Source organism: Macaca fascicularis, chromosome 12 (assembly GCF_037993035.2).
Source record: "Macaca fascicularis isolate 582-1 chromosome 12, T2T-MFA8v1.1".
NCBI lineage: Eukaryota > Metazoa > Chordata > Mammalia > Primates > Cercopithecidae > Macaca > Macaca fascicularis.
In genome coordinates this window covers 101,937,020-101,958,702 of record NC_088386.1, presented here as the reverse complement: position 1 = coordinate 101,958,702, position 21,683 = coordinate 101,937,020, and the positions used below count along the sequence as shown (strand labels likewise).

General features: G+C 39.3%; 1 protein-coding gene across 5 annotated transcripts in view; it reads left to right on the top strand.

Moving 5' to 3' along the window:
* The window catches only part of INO80D (INO80 complex subunit D), a 95,658-nt gene extending 74,104 nt beyond the window's left edge, over positions 1 to 21,554 (top strand). For 4 of the 5 annotated variants that reach the window (XM_015432623.4, XM_015432621.4, XM_015432622.4 and 1 more), the window contains exons 9-11: positions 5,317 to 5,534; positions 7,879 to 8,036; positions 9,785 to 11,491. In XM_015432623.4, the coding sequence (XP_015288109.1) occupies positions 5,317 to 5,534; positions 7,879 to 8,036; positions 9,785 to 10,950 (1,542 nt within the window). In that variant the 3' untranslated portion in view covers positions 10,951 to 11,491. Of the gene's footprint in view, positions 1 to 5,316; positions 5,535 to 7,878; positions 8,037 to 9,784 lie in introns of all 5 variants that reach the window. The other variant, XM_005574035.4, reaches the window with a different exon arrangement.
* The last annotated feature ends 129 nt before the right edge of the window (positions 21,555 to 21,683 follow it).

The window sequence follows — 21,683 nt, the reverse complement described above, 5'->3', positions numbered from 1 at the left end:
ATCTCTCTCAAGTTCAAAGTTCCATAAATCTTTAGGGCAGGGGCAAAATGTTGCCAGTCTCTTTGCTAAAACATAACAAGAGTCACCTTTGCTCCAGTTCTCACCAAGTTCCTCATCTCCATCTGAGACCACCTCAGCCTGGATTTCATTGTCCATATCATTATCAGCATTTTTTGTCAATGCCATTCAACAAGTCTCCAGTGAGTTCCAAACTTTCCCATGTTTTTCTGTCTTCTTTTGAGCCCTCCAGACTGTTCCAATCTCTGCCTGTTACCCAGCTCCAAAGTTGGTTCCACATTTTTGGGTATCTTTTCAGCATCACCCCACTCTACTGGTACTAATTTGCTCTATTAGTCTGTTTTCATGCTGCTGATAAAGACATACCTGAGACTGGGCAATTAAAAAAAAAGGGGGGGAGTTTAATTGGACTAACAGTTCCACATGTCTGGGGAGGCCTCACAATCACGGCAGAAGGCAAGGAGGAGCAAGTCACATCTTACGTGGACGGTGGCAGGCAAAAAGAGAGCTTGTGCAGGGCAACTCCCATTTTTAAAGCCATCAGATCTGTGAGACCCATTCACTGTTACAAGAACAACACGGGAAAGACATGCCCCCATAATTCAATCATCTCCCACTGTCTCCCTCCAACAACACATGGGAATTATGGGAGCTACATGATGAGATTTGGGTGGGGACACAGAGCCAAACCTGACCAACTGGCTTTTTCACCAAGAACTTCTTTAGTTTTTAGGTTTCTTTTACAGACCATATGTTTTGAAAAATTTGTATACTAAAGTACATATTACGATTACATATTACAAATGTTGAATAATTATTTTCCCACTTTAATATAAAAACATTTAAAATACAGGCTTTTTTGTGTGTGTGTGAGATGGAGTTTTACTCTGTCACCCAGGCTGTAGTGCAGTGGTGCAATCTCGGCTCACTGCAACCTCCGCCCCCTGGGTTCAAGTGATTCTTGCACCTCAACCTCCTGAGTAGCTGGGATTACAGGCGCATGCCACTGTGCTGGCTAATTTTTGTTTTTTTAGTAGAGAAAGGGTTTCTCCATGTTGGCCAGGATGGTTTTGAACTCCTGACCCCAGGTGATCCTCCCGACTTGGCCTCCCAAAGTGCTGGGATTACAGGCATGAGCCACCATGCCCAGTGAATATAGGCTTTTTTTTTTTTTTTTTTTTTTTTTTTTAGCTTATTCAGGCTTTGTCATAGCTAAGGAATAATTTCTATATGCTTTTTGAACCACTTTTGTGGACCTTCATTGATGATTTCACAGACCCGTGGTAATGGGGGCCCTGTAGCTTTCAAATCACGAAATAAATGATCCCAGCCACATATTTTCTTTTTTATTTATTTATTTTTTTTGAGACCGCATATTTTCATTTTAAAGTTCTGCCATTCCAGCATACTTCTAAGAGTAGGAAGATACTGTTAAGTAGAAAAACTGTACTTCAGTGTCTGCTTTAGGAACTTATTATGAGTGAATTTTTGGTTCCTATAACAATTTTTTTTTTTTTGAGACGGAGTCTCGCTCTGTTGCTCAGGCTGGAGTGCAGTGGCGCCATCTCAGCTCACTGCAAGCTCTGCCTCCTGGGTTCACGCCATTCTTCTGCCTCAGCCTCCCAAGTAGCTGGGACTACAGGCGCCCGCCACCACACCTGGCTAAGTTTTGTATTTTTAATAGAGATGGGGTTTCACCATGTTAGCCAGGATGGTCTCGATCTCCTGACCTCATGATTCATCCGCCTCGGCCTCCCAAAGTGCTGGGATTACAGGCGTGCGCCACCGTGCCCGGCCTCCTATAAAAATTATTATGTGAACGCTTTTAGAGAAATTGAACGCAGTTTTATTCTTTTCGGCTAAACTTTCCTACTTAGGCAAATTCAATGAGGCAAACCTAAGACTGAATTAGTATAATGTAAATTAGTCATAAAATAATATATATCTTATATAATAATATGACAATCACAATTATACTAATCAAAATTTTTTAAAGTATTTACAATACAAATTTTTGAAAATGGTTTTCTCTCTGAAGACAGTTAAAGAATCTGGCACTAGTTTGAGCTATTTTTGTTTTAGATTAAAAATTACGTAAGAGACTGTAACAAGCACTTGTACCCCATCAGTAGTCCTGTGAGAGACTGACACTGGGAGATGAAAACTATGTGTAAATCTCTTGGCTCTGCCTTTTTTTTTTTTTCTTCTTTTATTGAGACAGAGTGTCTCTTTGTCACCCATCCAGGTTTGAGTGCAGTGGTGCAATCTTGGCTCACTGCAACCTCTGTATCCCGGGTTCAAGCAAGTCTTCCACAGTAACCTCCCGAGTAGCTGGGACTACAGGCACGTGCCACTATGCCCAGTTAATTTTTGTATTTTTTCGTAGACACGGGATTTCACCATGCTGGCCAGGTTGGTCTTGAACTCCTGACCTCAAGTAGTCTGCCCACCTTGGCCTCTCAAAGTGCTAGGATTACAGGCCTGAACCACTGTGCCCAGCCTCTATTTTCATATTATATTCTGAATCCAAACACGTTTTATCAGTTTCACTGCTACCATTCTAGTCGAGGCTATCGTTATCTTTGCCTGGGTTATTGTAGTAGTCTCCTAATTGATCTCCTTTCTTACCATATGCCCCTGTCACAGGGGGTATGTTGTTTACATAGCAGCCAGAGTAGGCTGGGTGTGTATATGTTCTACTTTCTTTGAATTGAATTCACTTTTTAGTGTACACTCTTAGGAGTTTTGTAGATGCATACAGTTGTATAACCACCACCTAAATCAAGATACAGAACAGCTCCCCAGATTCTCTTATACTACCCCGTTTGTAGTCATCCCTTTACTCCATCCCTACTGATCTATTTTCTGCCCCTATAATTTCACATTTTCCAGAATGTCATAGAAAGGGAATTCTGTAGTAATTAGCCTTTAGAGCAGGCCCTTTAGACTATACATCTGATCATATTAGCTCCATAATCAAAACCTGTTAATGGCTTCCCATCACATCCTCTTGCCACTGCCTCCCAAAGTGTTGGAATTAAAGGCATGCGTCACCACACCTGGCCTTTTCCCAAGTTTTGGCATGGCTCACTCCTTTCATTCAGGTTTATCATGTGTCGCCTCATCAAAGAAGTCTTCCACCTGCCTGTTACTCTGTCAATTTTTATCCTCATACTCTACCTCATTTTTCTTCCTAACATTTGTCCGCCTAACAGTTATTCATTAGTGTGTTTATTTTCTGTATTCTCCTACAGAATGTAAACTTCACAAGGACAGGAGCATTTTTTTTTGTTCACTGCTGTATCCCTAGCACTTAGAGATGCTCAGTAAGTAATTGTTGACCACATTAATGGTTAGGCACACCGATGTAAGGGGTTAAGATTCAGAACTAGAATGTGACAGCCATTGGTAAGAGACTCCAGCTGCAGGAAGTCCCAGCTGTCAGGCAGAACGTGGGATTCCACGTTTGTAAGATCCTATGACAGATGGTGAGTGCATTGCCTTGACATGGAGGTAGAATGAGACAAAAGTTGGGAGTGAGTAGTATTTCACTGTGCACTGAAGCTAGGTAAAAGAACAGCTGGCATTAGGAAAGCCTCAGGGAGCGGGGACTCTGGCTCTCTGGAGGCGAGCAAGGCAGGTATCAGTCACGGGCTGTTCTGTGTGAAGTATCTGGCACAGTACCAAGAGTGCCACAAGGCCACTCCACACAAGCTTAGGAGAATCAGTCAGGAACCGAAAACCTGACCCAGGTGATCACTGGGAGTCTTATAGATAGGACTTATTTTCTCTTGGGTGAGAGCTCCCTAACTTCCTCCTGAGATCAGCACTGTTGCTGGAGGGAAAGCCTGGAATGGATGCAGAGCACCATGTTCGGGTACTGGTCCTTGTGCAGTCTCCATTTTTTGAGTTAAATAGTGGACATAATACAAGTAGACCTCAAGTGTTGAGACAGAAAGAACTACAGAGTCTGAGAAGTAGCCTTTTTTTTTTTTTTTTTTTTGAGACTCACTTTCACTCTTGTTGCCCAGGCTGGAGTGCAATGGCTTAATCTCGGCTCACTGCAACCTCTGCCTCCCAGGTTCAAGCGATTCTCCTGCCTCAGCCTCCCAAGTGGCTAGGATTACATGTACGTGTCACCAGGCTCAGCTAATTTTTGTGTTTTTACTAGAGACGGAGTTTCGCCATGTTGGCCAGGCTGGTCCTGAACTCCTGACCTCAGGTGATCTGCCTGCCTCGGCCTCCCAAAGTGCTGGGATTACAGGCATCAGCCACTGTGTCTGGCCAGAAGTGGCCCCTTTTTTTTGGTTTGTTTTAAATTTGTGTATTTGGAACTTAATCTGTAATTGTTTACATTCAAGCATTTGAGTAGGATTAAACCTGTTTTAGATTTCCTGAATTTATACTTCAATTTTATTCTTTCTTTTCCATTTTTTGATGCTAGTGATAGTTATTAGTCTTAAACTACTATGGTCTAAAATCTTTATTTAGCTATAAGAGTTATTAGGGAATTAATTAAAGGTGACATCAATTGCAAATCCCACTGTTTTATATGCCACTAAGAAAGAAAAAAATGTTGCCAGTGATGCGGTACTTTCTTATCATTTAGAATTTTTGTTTTAGACTTATTAAAGAGCTTTTAAAAGACTTATCTAGACATAGATTTTTATCTTATATACTGTTCCTGGTTTTGGCTGTGCTGCTTGACATGTGAAAGGGAGTATTTTCTGCGTACTTCAGCAATAGAACAACTTCATCTACTTTGTGGTTATTTTCCTTTTTCACTTGGTTGTTTCCTTACAGGGGGAAAAAAAAAAAAGAATTGTGGTCAGTACTTCAGTAATGAATATGTGCTCCACTAATATTTTATGCCTGCTGCTCTCTGTGCCTTTCTACATTCACAAAAAATTTTCCTCCACACGTAGTACCAACAGTGTACATAACCTTAATTCAGAAACGATGCCAGGACAAAGAACTGGAACTGTGTGTGTGTGTGTGTGTGTGTGTGTGTGTGTGTGTGTGTGTGTTTGGACAGTGGCAGCTATTATGACCATCAGCAGGCTGACCACAATGGTAAAATACCGACAATTTAAAATGCTTCCCAGTTGCAGAGATATTAAAATGTAGATCTTGGAATTGATGAAGTTTGGTGTCTTCATTATTGTTATACATAGTTTCGGGCATACAGTATGTTTTAGGCATTAATATAAAATATTAAGGGATGTAAGTAATTTTTAGGTAGCTGTCAGGTTTCTCCCAGATAATCTCAGTTTAAAAATGTATTTATTCATTCCAAAGGATAATTTCTTGAGAGGAGATAACTCCCGTAAAGTTCAGCACCAGCAGCAGAGGAAACCCAGGAAAAAAACCAAGCCTCCTGCACTAACCAAAAAACACAAGAAGAAGAGAAGGCGTGGACCTCGTCGACCCCAAAAACCCATTCCCCCTGCAGTCCCCCAAGGGAACCTCAGCATGCCCGCCAGCGTCTCACTGCCAGTGGAGGCCTCTCAGATCCGGTCGGTGTTGCCACTGGCACCTAATTTTTCTTTACATCTTCTGATTCTTCTCAGAACATCTAGCTTCATGTGGTTATTGTAAAGCTGTCACTAGGCTACAGAAGCCATTTAATATATCAGCCTAGATTTTTAAAATAGTGTTTGGTATAAATTTTAGATTTTACCTGTATCTGGCTATATTTGATCTAAAATTAAGCTTTTGCTTACAATAAAGAGAACAGATGCTGAAATTGGGTTTAATTGTATACTGTCAACTTAAAAAACATTTTTTTTTTTCTTGAGACCAAGTCTTGCTCTGTCGCCCAGGCTAAGTGCAGTGGCGCGATCTCGGCTCACTGCAACCTCTGCCTCCAGGGTTCAAGCAATTCTCCTGCCTCAGCCACCCTAGTCTGGGATTACAGTCATGTGGCATCACGCCCAGCTGATTTTTGTATTTTTAGTAGAGACAGGGTTTCACCATGTTGGCCAGGCTAGTCTCAGACTCTTGACCTCAAGTGATCCACCCACCTCGGCCTCCCAAAGCGCTGGGAATACAGGCATGAGCCACCGCACCTGGCCTCTAACTTTAAAAAATTTTAGCAGAAATTCCATATATGTTCCAACAGAAGTATTCCATCAAAAATATGAGGCATTATTTATTTTGGCAGGGTTAAACATTTTGACCAGGAGAATGAAGCTTTTGTTTTAGCTAAGCATTTCAATTTTACCTGTTGCTAATTTCATTTCTAAAATTATTATTTCGACCAGATTTGAAATTCTTCTAAAAAGCATTAAGACACCCTTGATACACCAAATTGTGATTCACTGTACAAATTTGAAGTAAAAGTATTACCTAGTAGTTGTTGTTGCTTCTTAATACATGGGTGAAGGTTGCAGAAATACGTGACTGCATATGGTAAGGCCTGTATTTTTGCAGTGATTCTACTTTCAGATTTCCTTCTTTTAAAGTGGGGGAGGAGACACTGTAAGTTAGAATTTCTCATGTTTCGGGAGGGGGGAGGGATTGCATTGGGAGTTATACCTGATGTAAATGACGAGTTGATGGGTGCAGCACACCAACATGGCACAAGTATACATATGTAACAAACCTGCACGTTATGCACATGTACCCTACAACTTAAAGTATAATAATAATAAATAAATTAAAAAAAAAAAAAGAAAAAAAAAAAAGAATTTCTCATGATTCTGGTGAGTATAAAAAACCTAGGGCCAGGTGTGGTGACTCACGCCTGTAATCCCAGCACTTTGGGAGGCAGAGGCAGGTGGATCATGAGGTCAGGAGTTCAAGACCAGCCTGGCCAAGATGGTGAAACCCCATCTCTACTAAAAGTACAAAAATTAGCCAGGCGTGGTAGTGGGCATCTGTAATCCCAGCTACTCGGGAGGCTGAGGCAGAAGAATAGCTGGAACATGGGAGGTGGAGGTTGCAGTGAGCTGAGATCGTGCCATTGCACGCTAGCCTGGGCGACAGCAAGACTCCGCCTCAAAAAAAAAAAAAAAAAAGGCCAGGCATGGTGGCTCATATCTGTAATCCCAACACTTTGGGAGGCTGAGGTGGGTGGATCACCTGAGATCAGGAATTTGAGACCAGCCTGGCCAACATGGTGAAACCCCGTCTCTACTGAAAAAAAAAAAAAAAAATTAGCTTGGCATAGTAGTGGGCACTTGTAATCCCAACTACTTGGAAGGCTGAGACAGAAAAATCTCTTGAACCCAGGAAGCGGAGGTTGCAGTGAGCCGAGATCACGCCATTGCACTCCAACCTGGGCAACAAGAGCGAAACTCTGTCTAAAAAAAAACCTAGAAGACATTAGGATTGGCTTTAGCTCAAGTGGTTACTTCCTTACTTTCCATCTGTCTAATCCCTGTGCTTGGGTTCAAGACCTGCCAGGGCTTTCTGACCTTTTAAAAAAAAACCTAAAAGACATTAGCTTGTTTTTTTATTTTGTTTTTGTTTTTTTTTTGAGACAGAGTCCTGCCCTGTTGCCCAGGCTGGAGTGCAGTAGCATGATCTCAGCTCACTGCAACCTCCGCCTCCTAGGTTCAAGCGATTCTCATGCCTTAGCCTCCTGAGTAGCTGGGATTACAGGTGTGCACCACCACGCCCAGTTAATTTTTGTATTCTTAGTAGAGATAAGGTTTTGCCATGTTGACCAGGCTGGTCTCAAACTCATGGCCTCAAGTGATCCTCTCACCTTGGCCTCCCAAAGTGCTGGGATTACAGGCGTGAGCCACTGTGCCCTGCCTGACATTAGCTTCTTTTCATGTTGAATGAACTTGGCTTGGTGGTATTGATGTGAAGATAAAGAGGGAGTTATGGGACCAACAGTGTCCTCTTTCCCAGGAGCCCATCCACGCCAGAGCTGAGTGCTGATGAGTTGCCGGACGACATTGCCAATGAGATCACTGACATTCCACATGACTTGGAATTGAACCAGGAGGACTTTTCAGACGTCCTGCCACGGCTACCTGATGACTTACAAGATTTTGATTTTTTTGAAGGTATAGTCAATATTTTGGCTCAAGGAAACTGGTTTTAAAAATAAGTTTATAAGAAAAGAAATAGTGTTTTGAGATGTATTTGTCATACTCCTCCTCACATGTAATGTCTTTCACTGTAGATAGGAAATATAATACCACTGCAGCTATTTTACCCCTTTCAGAAGATAAGGAATGTGCAGTTTGTTTAACCAACTCATAATTTGGTGACTAGGTTTATAATTTGTTTCTTTTATTTTTGGAGACAGAGTCTCACTCTGTCGCCCAGGCTGGAGTGCAGTGGCAAGACCTTGGCTCACCGCAGCTTCTGCCTCCTGGGGTCAAGCGATTCTTCTGCCTCAGCCTCCTGAGTAGCTGGGATACAGGCATGTGCCACCACGGCTGGCTAATTTTTATACTTTTAGTAGAGGTGGGATTTCGCCATGTTGGCCAGACTGGTCTTGAACTCCTGGCCTCAAGTGATCCACCTGCTTGGCCTCCCAAAGTGCTGGGATTACAGACATGGGCCACCACACCCGGCCCAACTTTGTGAATACTTTTACTTTATTTTTGAACAAAGACATCTTGAACATGAAGTCTGTTTGTTTGTTTGTTTTTTGAGACGGAGTCTTGCTCTGTCACTCAGGCTGGAATGTAGTGGCGCCATCTCAGCTCATTGCAACCTCTGCCTCCCATGTTCCAGCGATTCTCCTGCCTCAGCCTCCCGAGTAGCTGGGATTACAGGTATCTGCCACCACACCCAGCTAATTTTTGTATTTTTAGTAGAGACGGGGTTTCACTATGTTGGTCAGGCTGGTCTTGAACTCTTGACCTCAGGTGATCCACCTGCCTTGGCCTCCCAAAGTGCTGGGATTACAGGCATGAGCCACTGCGCCCAGCCGAACATGAGTTTTGAAGTCTTTTAGAACTTGCCCTAGTTTTATACCCCGCCCTGTACTTCAACTGAAGTGCACTTTTCCAAAATGAAGTTTGCTTAATCTGCCAGTTCCCCCATGCTTTCAGGGGAAATCTTTTATACTCTTAGAATGTGTCTTTCACCATTAAAAATCAAATATTTCCATGGTGATTAATCAAGTTCCTAGCAATAGATTTTTTGAATATTAGAAATGAAATCAAAGTAGGTCCATGGGCTTCCATTTTATGAAAATTAGTAAGAAATGGGAAAAGAATGAGGGGGAAGGATTAGAGAGTAAAGCAAAAGCATTTTGAAAGATAACCCATGAAATGAACTGAGTGCTTAGTGTTGTGCTAAAATAGATGCATGAGTTTCTGTGTTTTAACCTTCCACAGCTGCCCTCCAGCTGGGAGAGTCAGGAGTAGAACAGGCAAGGTGGACCTGTGCTACACAGCCTTTTGTCTCAAATCCAAGTTGATATTATATGTTTTCTATGTTAATGACAATAATATAATTTTAGGTAAAAATCATGTATAATCACATAGTTACCGTGAGTTTTACATTTGTAATCCTTAGAGTTCCTAAGAATTTAGTACTTTGATAAGATGGCTTTTGAGATGGTTTTCAGTAAATCAACTGAAGATGGTGATTCAAGTTCGTAGACAGCTGACGTTTTAGACCCTGTCCTGCAGATCATTATTTCACTTTTTCCCTCCAATCCAAATCTTGGAAACTTTTCTTTTCAAGAGGGACTCTTTTTAAATAGAATATTGTTTAAAATAATTCAAATGTATGATTTTTGTGATGTAGGACTGGTAAAAGCTCTACTGATTATTGATGGCTTTTGTTGACTCAGGGAAGAATGGAGACCTCCTCCCAACTACCGAAGAGGCTGAGGAGCTTGAACGGGCCTTGCAGGCTGTAACTTCTCTCGAGTGCCTGAGTACCATTGGGGTCCTTGCCCAGTCAGATGGTGTGCCAGTCCAGGAGTTGTCAGATAGAGGAATAGGGGTGTTCTCCACAGGTACTGGAGCTTCAGGAATACAATCCTTGAGCCGAGAGGTGAACACAGACCTAGGGGAGCTATTGAATGGGCGTATAGTACATGATAATTTTTCTAGTCTAGAGCTGGATGAGAACCTGCTCCGTTCTGCTACCTTGTCAAACCCACCTACACCCCTGGCAGGGCAGATCCAGGGGCAGTTCTCTGCCCCAGCCAACGTTGGCCTTACTTCTGCCACTCTGATCAGCCAGAGTGCACTTGGGGAGAGAGCCTTCCCAGGACAGTTTCATGGACTTCATGACGGCAGCCATGCCTCCCAGAGGCCACATCCTGCCCAGCTGCTGAGCAAGGCAGATGACCTAATCACCTCACGACAGCAATACAGCAGTGATCACTCCCACTCCTCGCCCCATGGAAGCCATTATGATAGTGAGCATGTGCCGTCTCCCTACAGTGACCATATCACCTCTCCCCACACAACATCGTACTCTGGTGATAATATGGCAGCTACCTTTTCAGCAGAGATGCCCATCATGGCGCAGCACTTGCTCCCAACCCAACTTGAGGTGCCACTTGGAGGCGTGGTAAACCCCAGAACTCACTGGGGCAATCTCCCCGTCAACCTTGGAGACCCCTCTCCATTTAGCAACCTTCTCGGCGCAGATGGACATCTTCTTTCCACTTCCCTATCCACACCACCCACCACTTCGAACTCAGAGACCACACAGCCTGCCTTCGCCACCGTGACCCCCAGCAGCTCCAGTGTGCTTCCGGGATTACCACAGACCAGCTTCAGTGGCATGGGGCCTTCTGCTGAACTAATGGCCTCCACCTCTCCCAAGCAGCAACTCCCTCAGTTCAGCGCAGCCTTCGGCCACCAGCTGAGTTCTCACAGTGGCATTCCTAAGGACCTGCAGCCCAGCCACAGCTCTATAGCCCCTCCTACAGGCTTCACAGTAACAGGTGCCACAGCTACAAGTACCAATAATGCATCTTCTCCCTTTCCCTCCCCTAACTGAGGGTGTCTGTGTGTTTGCAGGCAGGTGGGGAACCCAGTGTTTTCTATGTTTGTTTCCTCTTTAGCACCCCTCTCCCCTTTTCCGAAAGAAGATATAACAGATGGGGATTAGAGGGGCACCCCCCTTCCCAGTTCAATGAGTGGCCCTGCAGTGGACCTCGCTACAGTGTTCACATGTGCTTCTTAGCACTGGTGCTCATTCCCTCCTGGCAGGCCCACTCCGCCCCAGTGGTTTCCTTAGTGGTTCAGCACAGTGACTGGATAGGATTGATTTTTAGCAGCAAGTCCTAGAAGTGGAAGATACCTCAGAATACCAGTGCCCTTTACTATTTCCTAGTATTCAGATCAATGCTTTCCATTCTATTGCCAGGTTTTTACATAGGTGGTTCTAGATAGAATGATCTTATTAATTGAGTTCCTGTATAAGAGATAGCAAATGGTGTGTGGCAGGTCAAGACTGACTTAGCACCAACTGCTAAACACCACAGTGAGGCCAGGATTCCATTCCTAATTGTGATCATGTTTAACTAAAAGAAAAAAATGTGTCTTTTGACTGCCTGTGAGTATGCGTGTGCCCACGCGTGTGTTTTTGTGCAGTGCAGGAAGCGGCTGTCCCATTAGTTTGCGTTTTGTTTGTTTGTTTTTTTCCCCCTCTGTAATGAGTATAAGACTCTTACTTTTCTCCTCTCCTACATCTCACAATCCTAATAAGGTTGGTCCTTCTTTTCCTCAAGTTTCCTGAATAGGGAGGGTGGTGGGCTGGTCGTGTGAATAGCACAACCTTTTTCTGCTAAAAGTTAGCCCAAGAAGAAACAGAACATAGAAAGCTTGGATTCCCGTCAGTGAGGTAGGCATGTCCTGAAAAGCTTGCGTGGGACGACTGCAGACTCCTGGGGTTCTGGGACCTGATGGTCACTTTGTCTTTTCAGACATATGTTTCTAAATCTCTCTCTCGTGGAATACATTTGCAAGATGTAATTAAAGAAAATATTTTGATGTGAAAAAGCAGGATAGGTCAGATAGATTTGAAAAGATGGGATCTGTGAACTCCTTGATCCATCTTTTGCTTTTGAATTTTTCATGTTTACAGTAGTGATTCTTTGGTAAGATTTGTAAAATGTTGCAGACACTTGTAGAATCAGTGTACCAGTTGTGAAGTGATGTGTGATATCTGAAGGATACACATTTTAAAGTTTCTTTCAAAGCAGAGTATGGAAATTAGACATAAATTTTATTTGCCCTTTGGTACTTTTAAAATAATTTAAGTACTTGGGTTTAAGTAAATTTGAAAATAGTTTTGGGAAATGTTTTTAAAATCCAGGATTTTAGGGTTAAAAATCATATTGGGTAGTTTAGGGAGTTCGTGACTATGAAATGAATTTGTGAGGTTTCTTGCCTACCTTTTATTTCCCCCCAGAGAAGGGTGGAACTAGATTTTAAAGGCATCTCTACTCTGCTTTTGCTGAGTAGTTTCACTGTCCCTTGAGATACCATTGGCTATTTATACCTGAGTCTAGTCTAATTCACATATATATATATTTTAAAAGTTAAGTAGAGAGAACATACCTATTGATGTGGTTCAGTAATTCATTTGTCAGGGAATATTTGATCTTAATTCCTTTCTAATAGGTAACGATTGGATGTATTTTCCTACTTCCTGTATGTATTCTCTTTATGCCATGCTAGTTCTAACCAGTCCCTTCTTTTGAAAGCTTTTCTTTCTCTGCTTTTTAAAGGAATGATGGTGATCAGTAGGCATTATGCAGATACCACGTGCCTGAGGTTATGGAGGGGAAATGTCACATGACTGTATGAAATCATTATATGCCCTATTTTGTATTTATTGATGTTTCTTTTTGTGGGCCAAAAATATGTTTGTAATATATTTAGTTTTTTTAAAATCATGGTAATTGATTGGAAGATTTATTTTTAATAGCTTTGCCTTTTTTGCAGAGTGCAAAATTTCTAAATTATAACTTATGTCATAAAGCAAAATTATATTTGGTATCACCATAAATTTCTATTCTGAATGGTGAGGACAGATAATTTGAATATTTCTCACCTGTGAATCTATATTAGTAAGCTTTTTTATTTTAATGTACTGTAATGAAGTGGTCACGAGTAGTTACCTCTGCTCAAAAATGTCATTTAGTTTGTTAAACTATTTTCACAACCCATCGTAAGCATCACTAGGTAACTATCCATTCCCAGCAATTCAGTTTAGTCTCCATTGTGTATTTAAAGGTTGTCGCAGAGCAGCACATTGACTTCCTCATCAGCCCTTTGACAGCGAAGGGAAAGTCGTGGGTAGTCGATTTGAACTTTTTCTATCTTTTTGTCCCTCATGTTAGCTGCTTGAAATTCTTCAGTTATGATACAAAGCTGAGTTTGCAGTAAGTTGCACATTTTATTGTTTGCAATTTTCTGTTTTATGTGCATTTAAAAGCCCTTCTCTGCTTTCTAGTAAGGAGGCATGAAATTATCAGGAATGTTGCTAGTTACAGCTTCACACCAAAAACTTTGAGTAAATACATTTTCGTTTGGATGCCCGTGATGAAAGCTGAGGAAAGTGGTTGAGGAATTATCAACAACAAACTTCTCCTCTGTTTTATCTAGTTCAAAACAGATATCAAAGTTTGCAATTTGCTTTGCTCTTGCTGTTTCTTATGAGTCCCTTTTTGGAAGAGAGGAGAACATCTATAAGCCCAGAGAGATCTGTGTTTTTCTTTTAGTTAATAGAGCCATTCTTGTCTATTAGTAGTAACTTTGCTATTAATATGTATAGAAAGGAATGAAGTGTCTTTTACTCCAGAAATATGAAAATTAGTATCTTTTAAGGTAGCTCTTATGCTATCATAAGGCAATACTGGAATCAAAAACAAATCTTATATAAGGTCCCACATAGGTAGAAACTAGCTGTTATTCTAGTGTTAAACCCATGAGAAATAGTGGCAAAGAAGCTTCACTCTGTTTCTGCAGTTCTTTGGGACTATTTATAAAGGCCAGTTAGATTGTGTTACTGTGATTTAATTTACAAAGTCGCTGCAGTTAATGGATACATTCTGTTCTCTGAGAATCTGAATTCCATTCTAATGTGTGATATTCACTGGCTGTGATCAGTAGCATCAGAAGAAAAGATGGGCTTTCTCTACTCTCTCTACATAATTATTAATATTATTTTAATTAAAGTACTTAAGACATTGTTTTTTCTTCTGTAAAAATGGCTTAGCAATTTGCACATCTGGGTAGGTTATGTAGCTAGTAAACAACTCATAATAGTAAGTAGCAATTATACTTAACCCACCAAGTGACAGACTATGCAATGGAAAAATTTTCTAATTATCGTCACATAGCTTAGACAGCAAAGGATTATTTTCTCTGGTAACCTACCATGTGTGATATAACTGCTTTATAAATGACTTCCTGAGCAATTTCATGTTGGCAGGCAGTGTGGTGTGTCTAGTGTCCCTCTATGAGAAGACTATAATCAGAAACAAATAGTAGGCATAGGGAGCAAGTTGGAAAGTGAGGTTATTGGTTTTTTTTTTCCTTAAAATTGGTGTTACTGTCTTTAGTGTCTTAAGGCTAAAGAAAGCTAATACTTTATCTTTGCCAAATAATTATTTATAAGATTTATTTTTAAAATAAGCCCAGTCTCTCATCTGAAAGTTAAGAATCATCATTTTCTGTGACTGACACTAAAGCTCTTCCTTATCAGAGCTTGTTCTCAATCTGTGATCACAGTCCACAGTAGCAAAGACAGCTCTTTGATGAGGAAGGAAACCATGTTTGTGCTGCACGGAGGTGCCCTGTCCATACACTTTTCTTACATGAAAGAATTGACCTTTCCGTTGACCTGTACCATTCTGTTTTTATAAAGTGGATTAGAATTTGAGCATATCTAGTAAATGTCATGTGGTCAGTCCGCCGGTGCTTGCCCGCCATCTTTCCCGTGCCTTGGCATCCTAGGGGTGCTGGTGATGGTCAGTGGGCGCCATCAGTCGGCAGTGCACGTGTAAGGCAATCTCCTCTCCTCCAGGTTAGTTCAGAAGGTCGCTATGGGTTGGTATTGCAAAAAGATGAGTATATTAACACTAAACTTACTAAGAGGTTTGAAATTCATTAAAAATTAGTTTTCAGTTTCTTCATCTTTCTTTTAGACTTCTTTTAAAATTCTCTTCTTAATCTGGTATATATAGAAATCTAATATTATGGTCTTCTAAAGAACTCTCCAGTTTAATGAGGCAATTTAGAGGATTCCTTGAAAGAAAAGTTAGTCATACTGAACAGTCTTCATTTGTATCTCTTTTATTACCAGTATTTACATTGTTCTCAGGATATTTTTCCTGACAAAAAAATATATTTCTTGGGGGTGGAGAGTTATATATATATTTACATGAAAGAACATAGATGTTTCCCCCCTCCCAATACATTAACTGAATCTTCACTGGCTTTCTGTAGAAAAGCTAAACAGTTTAATAATGTCTTAATATCTTTATAAATTTTCCTATATTCTGGAGGAAACCAAAATCATGTTTAGTAGATTAAAGTAACGTTTTAAATACAATAATTTGTAATGAAATGCCAGTGAAAGACATGTTTGGATATCTGTTAAGCATTTCTCCCTGACTAATGAATTAGGAAAGAAAACATCAAACTTTAATGAATAGTTCTGTCTCTTCTAATAAACAGTGCCATTAACGCTGCAGTTGTTTGTGCGTCAAACTTAGGGAGCCTTATTTCTACATAGCAAAAATTCTGTTTTCACTTCAGCCCTTATCTTTTTGTTAGTTTTTCTCTGCACTGTGATACAGAGCTAATAAGAGGAAATGTGACGTTTCAGAGAGAGAGCAAGCAAATTGGGTATGACTTTTTTTACCCTATGTTCCCCAATACTGGGGATGTTTGGCTACTTTGAACGCAGTTTTGAGTGACCTAAAGTTTAGAACAATACTCGTATAAGAGAAAAATCTATCTAACTCTCAGTGAGCTCCATAGGGCAGCACGGCTTTCCATCTTCTCTTCCGCCTGCTTGCCTCTGCCCACTACAGTCCTGAAGAATGCACATGCACACATGATCTGTACCCATCCCGGCCGAAGAGGCATAGAATCCTCTTCTTTCACTTGTTTCTTTTTTCTTCGTTTGCTTGTTTTTGTTTGTTTTTAAAGCTGGGGACCACTGAAGTAAGCTCTATATGCACCCAGAGTTCCCCTTGGAAAAATTTTCAACACGCAGTGCAGAAGGCTCCAATGCAGCTAAATGCCACACCATTGCTTTTACTTAGGGGAATAGACTGATTTGCCCTGAAATGACTCCAACCTGCATCATTAAGGTACAGTTGGCTCCAGTGGATTAGTGCTGAAATGATGGGAAGTCTGACACTTGTTGACATTGTCTTCATCTGTTTGGAAGGGTTGAATCTGTTCCTCTCAACAGTGATAGTTCTTTTCACTGTATAGTATTGAGTATGTCTCAGGGATTCCTTGTGGAAATTAGGGCAGTTTTTAAAAATAAGAAAATAGTTTTAAAAGAAACTAAAGGTGACTCATCATTGAAGAGAGCGGAAGAAAGAGGAAACTTTTGGTTTTGTAGCCCACAGTGTCTTGCATAGAACTTTTTCCTTTCTCCTCCAGGCTCTCATCTCAGCTTCAGAATACAGAATCCTTTCCCATCATGCACAGCTTTAAAACTTTTATTTAAAAATTTCCTTCCCCAATGAGCTTTCAGAATACTTATTGTAGATTTTAAGAGAAAAGGTATATTAATTTATGCTATTAACATCACCTCATAAATTATAAGTTTTATACTAAAGCTGTATTGAGTGTAATGAATTATGTTGCCTATGTGTTTAATAGCTAAATATATATGAGCTTTTTTTTTTTTTTTTTTTTTTTTGACAAAACAAACTAGTGAAGCACCTTTTTACACTGGATCTCTGCCGTGTCAAGGTGTATAGCTATCCTTTGCTACCTTGCAGATATATAAAATAAAAGGATATCCTGGGGCCTCAAAATGTAGAACACCTTTAGACCATTTATAACTGTTCCTAGAACTGTTGAGAATCATGTTGTTTAGTAAATGATCTGTGGTTTACATAAGATGGCTAGAAGCTTAGTTACAGGGTACATAGAAATACATAGATCAAGTAAAACTCCAACTACTGTAGCTGGAATTTGTAAACTAAGTTTTTAAGACCTCTTTTATTTCCTATGGATTTATTCTTTAATTTACAGTTTATTCTGTAAGTTGGGAAGTAAAATAGAGAAAATAATAAATCTAGATGTTCTCAGTGTCTTATTCAGGAACTTTTTATCCCTCCTCACTAAGGAATTCCCACTGTGACTTTAAAATAGAATTAAATTACTCGTGTGCATGTATATGTCTGTATTTTTTACACACATGCAAAAATATACATTGGGGGCACGTGTGTGAGAGATATGAATGTGTGCTTATATAAAAATAGATAAAGGTAACCGAATGTATTGTAGAAACATGATTTATTTAGTTGAGGGTATTGGAGTTACTTTCTCATTGTCTCTGTTGTATAAATACACCAAATTAATCATTATGTTATCTTATGTTAAAAGGCTAGCTCTGATATCATGTGCATTTTATGTTAACCTTTGGATTAACTTATATTATGCTATGTTCATAAAATGACATGAGAAATAGAGGTTCTAAGATCAGCCTCTCACTTTTGAGCATAAAAATAAGAGAGGGAGACAGACAGCCCCAGACATGAGCTGTGTTTTTCTACTGTGGTGATGGGACCAGAGATCTGTTGAACCTTTTTTATGTTTATTATAGATTTCTTTATATTCTGAGTAAGAAAATATTGTTGATCATCTTTTCTTGGTGAAGTTAAGAAAAAGTATAGGCCTTTCATAAAGAATTTTTGGAAGGGGCTGCTTTGTTTAAGGAGTTGGTGGGATCATTTCACCGTGCATATTTCAAAGCTGGGGTGATTTCATTTCCAAAATTTTTCAAAAAACTTTTACTCAGTTCTGCTGTTATTTATTAAGAGTGCTCCATCCCCATATTTTAGCTATAGGAAAAATTGTGCTACCCCTGATTCATATGGAATTAAAAAGAAAATACACCCCTTTATTTTGAGTTTTAAGGTGTTATTTTGCTATACATTTATTACTGGAGTATCTGGTGGTCTAAAATAGTCAAAATTAGAGTTGTTATTAAATGTTCCAATGACATTTATTTTTAATACTTAAAAAATCATGTACTTCAAAATATGTCAAAACAACTTCTGATAATATACCTGAATTTGTAGTTGTCTCTTGAGCATCATTTACTTCATCTTAGATATAGTGAAGACCTAGGAAAGCTCTATATGCTGTTCTTTTCTACAGTTGTATTTTTGCAGCATCTCCTGGTTTCATTCACTCTTGTTTTGGGATTTTTTTTGATCTGCATATTTCTTGTACATATGCATGCAAATGAAAGAAGGGAGTTTGTACTGGTGCCATTTCTCCCTTCAGTTGCTGGTTAATGGGATTTGCTAGAAAAAATTCTCCCGATTGAAGGGTGAAAACAGACCCTTATGTGTATATCTGTACAGAGATGTGTATATGGGATGTGGTGGCACTTTGCTGAATGTGAACTTGCCTTGTCAATGGAAAGATTGAAAAGTATTATGTTTATTTATACATTTGTATAAATCTATATATACACGTATGTATATGTGTGTGTATAGATAAAGCTATATACATATATTTCCCTTAAAAATGTGTGTGTATAATAGGTAAACAGCCTTTGTTAAGCAAGATTAAAGTCTATGGAAAGTTCTGGATTATTCTGTAAGCCAGAGAAGGTGACAGTCTAGAGTACATCATCAGAACAGTAAAATGGAAGTCCTTTGGATTATAGTCTTGTTTATGGATATTACACAATGAATGCCTGTCTGAACAATTCTTACTTGCCAGTTCCACTATTCATCTTCACCACCTTCTACTGGTCAGTCTCTCATCACTTAAAAAGAAAAAGAAATCACACATCATTGTGGTTTTTTTCTCCTTAATTCTGTCTTTTCTAGCCAGAAACTTTTGGCTTAAGCATATTTCGTCGACTTCTCTGTTTTCTTTGAAAGATCTTTATCTCTCAAATTTTCCCAGAAGACACAAGTTTTGGTAATATTATCAATAGTAATTTTGAGAATTGGGCATTCATCTTTGTCTCAAAAACAAACAGAAAGCCAACCTTCAAATAAAATAAATTTGAAAGTTTTACCTCAATAATGTGGGGGCATTTTACTTAAATTAGAAGAGAACATAATTATGATTTTATGATTGATATTAGTGTTAGGTTTATTTCCACACTTACTGTCATTAATTTGTCATTTACATATTTTTATTTGCTTTGTAGTTTAATCATAACTTCATTTACATTTTAATGGAAAGCATACAAGGTCACATGTAAGCCTCTTGAATTCTGTAACTAACTCATTTTTCTCATGATGAAACTGCTTTGATGAATTCCTGTGTGATGAATTCTGCTATATTTCCTTTTGACTTTTCTCAGTTTGTGACATTCTGTATTAACTTTGCTGCAGCTCTCTAGAAAACTTGCATCCCTATATATTGTGCCTTTAAAGCTCTTATGCACACACAGACAACAGTGTATATATACATGTCAGAGCATGTGTACATATGCTTTCATATGTACTCACACAGTATGTCTCTAGTATATATTGTGGGAGTAGATATATAGATATTGAAAGGCAATGAAATATTGCTCTCTAGATATATATGTATATAAATAGTGTTGATATAACTGTATATACACATGTATATGTATGAGTTTTAAATGGCAATCTTTTACATTTAGCAAAATGCTGCCCCTACTGGAATATTGTCACTGCAGTGGCAGTTGTATGTAATGATTTAAAATACATTATCAAAAGTTATTTAAAGAACATTTAAAGTCTCATCTAAAGACATCCACACACTATTTATTTATCTTCCTTTTCCTTTTATTGTTGTGTTTTTCTTAACTGAAAGGGAGACTGTCATTTTAAAAATGCCATCTGTCCCATGAGAGTAAGAAAGAGCAGGAGATTCACTTGAGGAGCTTTGTGCATTTTTCCTCTCTCTGAAGTGGAGATGTTCCACAGACCAGACTGTTTATTTCACTTATAAAGCGATCCTAATATTTCCATTACTGTATGTCATCCACCATCTCCTAGATCAACTTAATTCACCAATTTGCCTCCTCCTTTCATTAATAAATAATGATTATTGAGATCATTTTGCCTGGAGGAAGTTAACTACTCTCATGCTGCAGGGAAATATATCACCTAATTGTTATTTTGCCTTGTTCAAAATTCAAATTTGAAGGAAGGCAGCTCTCTCATGAAGCTGTCTTAAGCACATTTTAGTTAAGGGCCCTCCCAAACTCTTTTTTCTTTCTTTCTTTTCTTTCTTTTTTTTTTTTTTTGGCGAGTTCCAAGTTGCATGTGCTTGAAATAGATTTAATTCTTATTCCCTATGGTTTCAGGTATTTTTCATTAGTACATCAATTTGACACACTGAATGCAAGACTATTAAGGAAGAACTATTAAATATTATTTTATTTTGTGAAGAGTTGGCAGCAGATTACATCTCAAGAACTTGCAGAGAGAGGAGGGTTAGATGGACAATCCTAAATTGTAAGATGTTAAAAAACAGTAAAGTAAGAGTACTCCTGAAGACTAAAATAGAGAGGCTGGGGTTTGAGCCATTTTACTGAGTAGCTTAGCTGGAACCTGATATCAGAAGTAGCCTTTAACAAAAAGCCTCTTGGCAATTGTATGGTACTAACAACTAGAGTACTGAAGTGTAAGTCGAAACCAAGTTGCAGTGGGAAATCAAAGGTGAGGTAGCTTATTTGAAACCAGCAAATGAGACAGGTTGGACGGTTTTAAAATCTCTTCTAACAAAGAAACTGCACGGTAGCAAGGACTAGCGGTTCTCAAAGCCCTTCTTTTTCAGTGTTCTCATTCACCTTGGCACACAAGTATGTTTAACAGGCCATGCATTAAAAATAAATACAAAAATATAAAAGCTGCTTAAAGGGAACTTACAAACTGAGAATCTCTCCTCTGTATTTGTGTTCATAGTGGCTGCGAATTTAATTATATGCACAAAAGTTAGGAGCCACTTGTTTCTGCACAGACTGTAGGAGCAAGATGAGGAGATGGGCAGGTTTTGGTAAGAGCCCCCAGTTCTAGTGGAGAGGCATACTTGTGGCATTGGGTGCGGCACTGCTGGGGGAGACCACGTTTTGGGAGGCGATTGGCTTTTGGTTTGTAATTTCCCTTTAAACAAGAAGAGATGGCTCACATTTTCCATATATATCTCAATGAATGTACTGTATTACTGTTTTAAAAAATTTGATGAAATAATAATGAATTGGTCTCCTTTTGTTATCTGGTCCTTGTTTAATTTGTTTAAGGGTTTTTGTATACAAAAGTTTACATTTTTATGTATATTTTTCTTGTGTAAAAACTGATGTAATATGTGTATGAAACACTGTATGTATTATCTGTATATAGTGTGACAAAATCATTTTTCTTTCTTTCTTTTGGATGTATTAATAAATCTTGCTGTGAAGTAGCCTTGTTTTTAGTTTAATTTTCTTTGCTGGGATATTGATGGAAGCTGCAAATCCAGGGTAAGTATTTTTCTGCCTTTATTTGAATACAGTATTTTTTAATATTTTGTATTTCACCAATAACTCTAGGC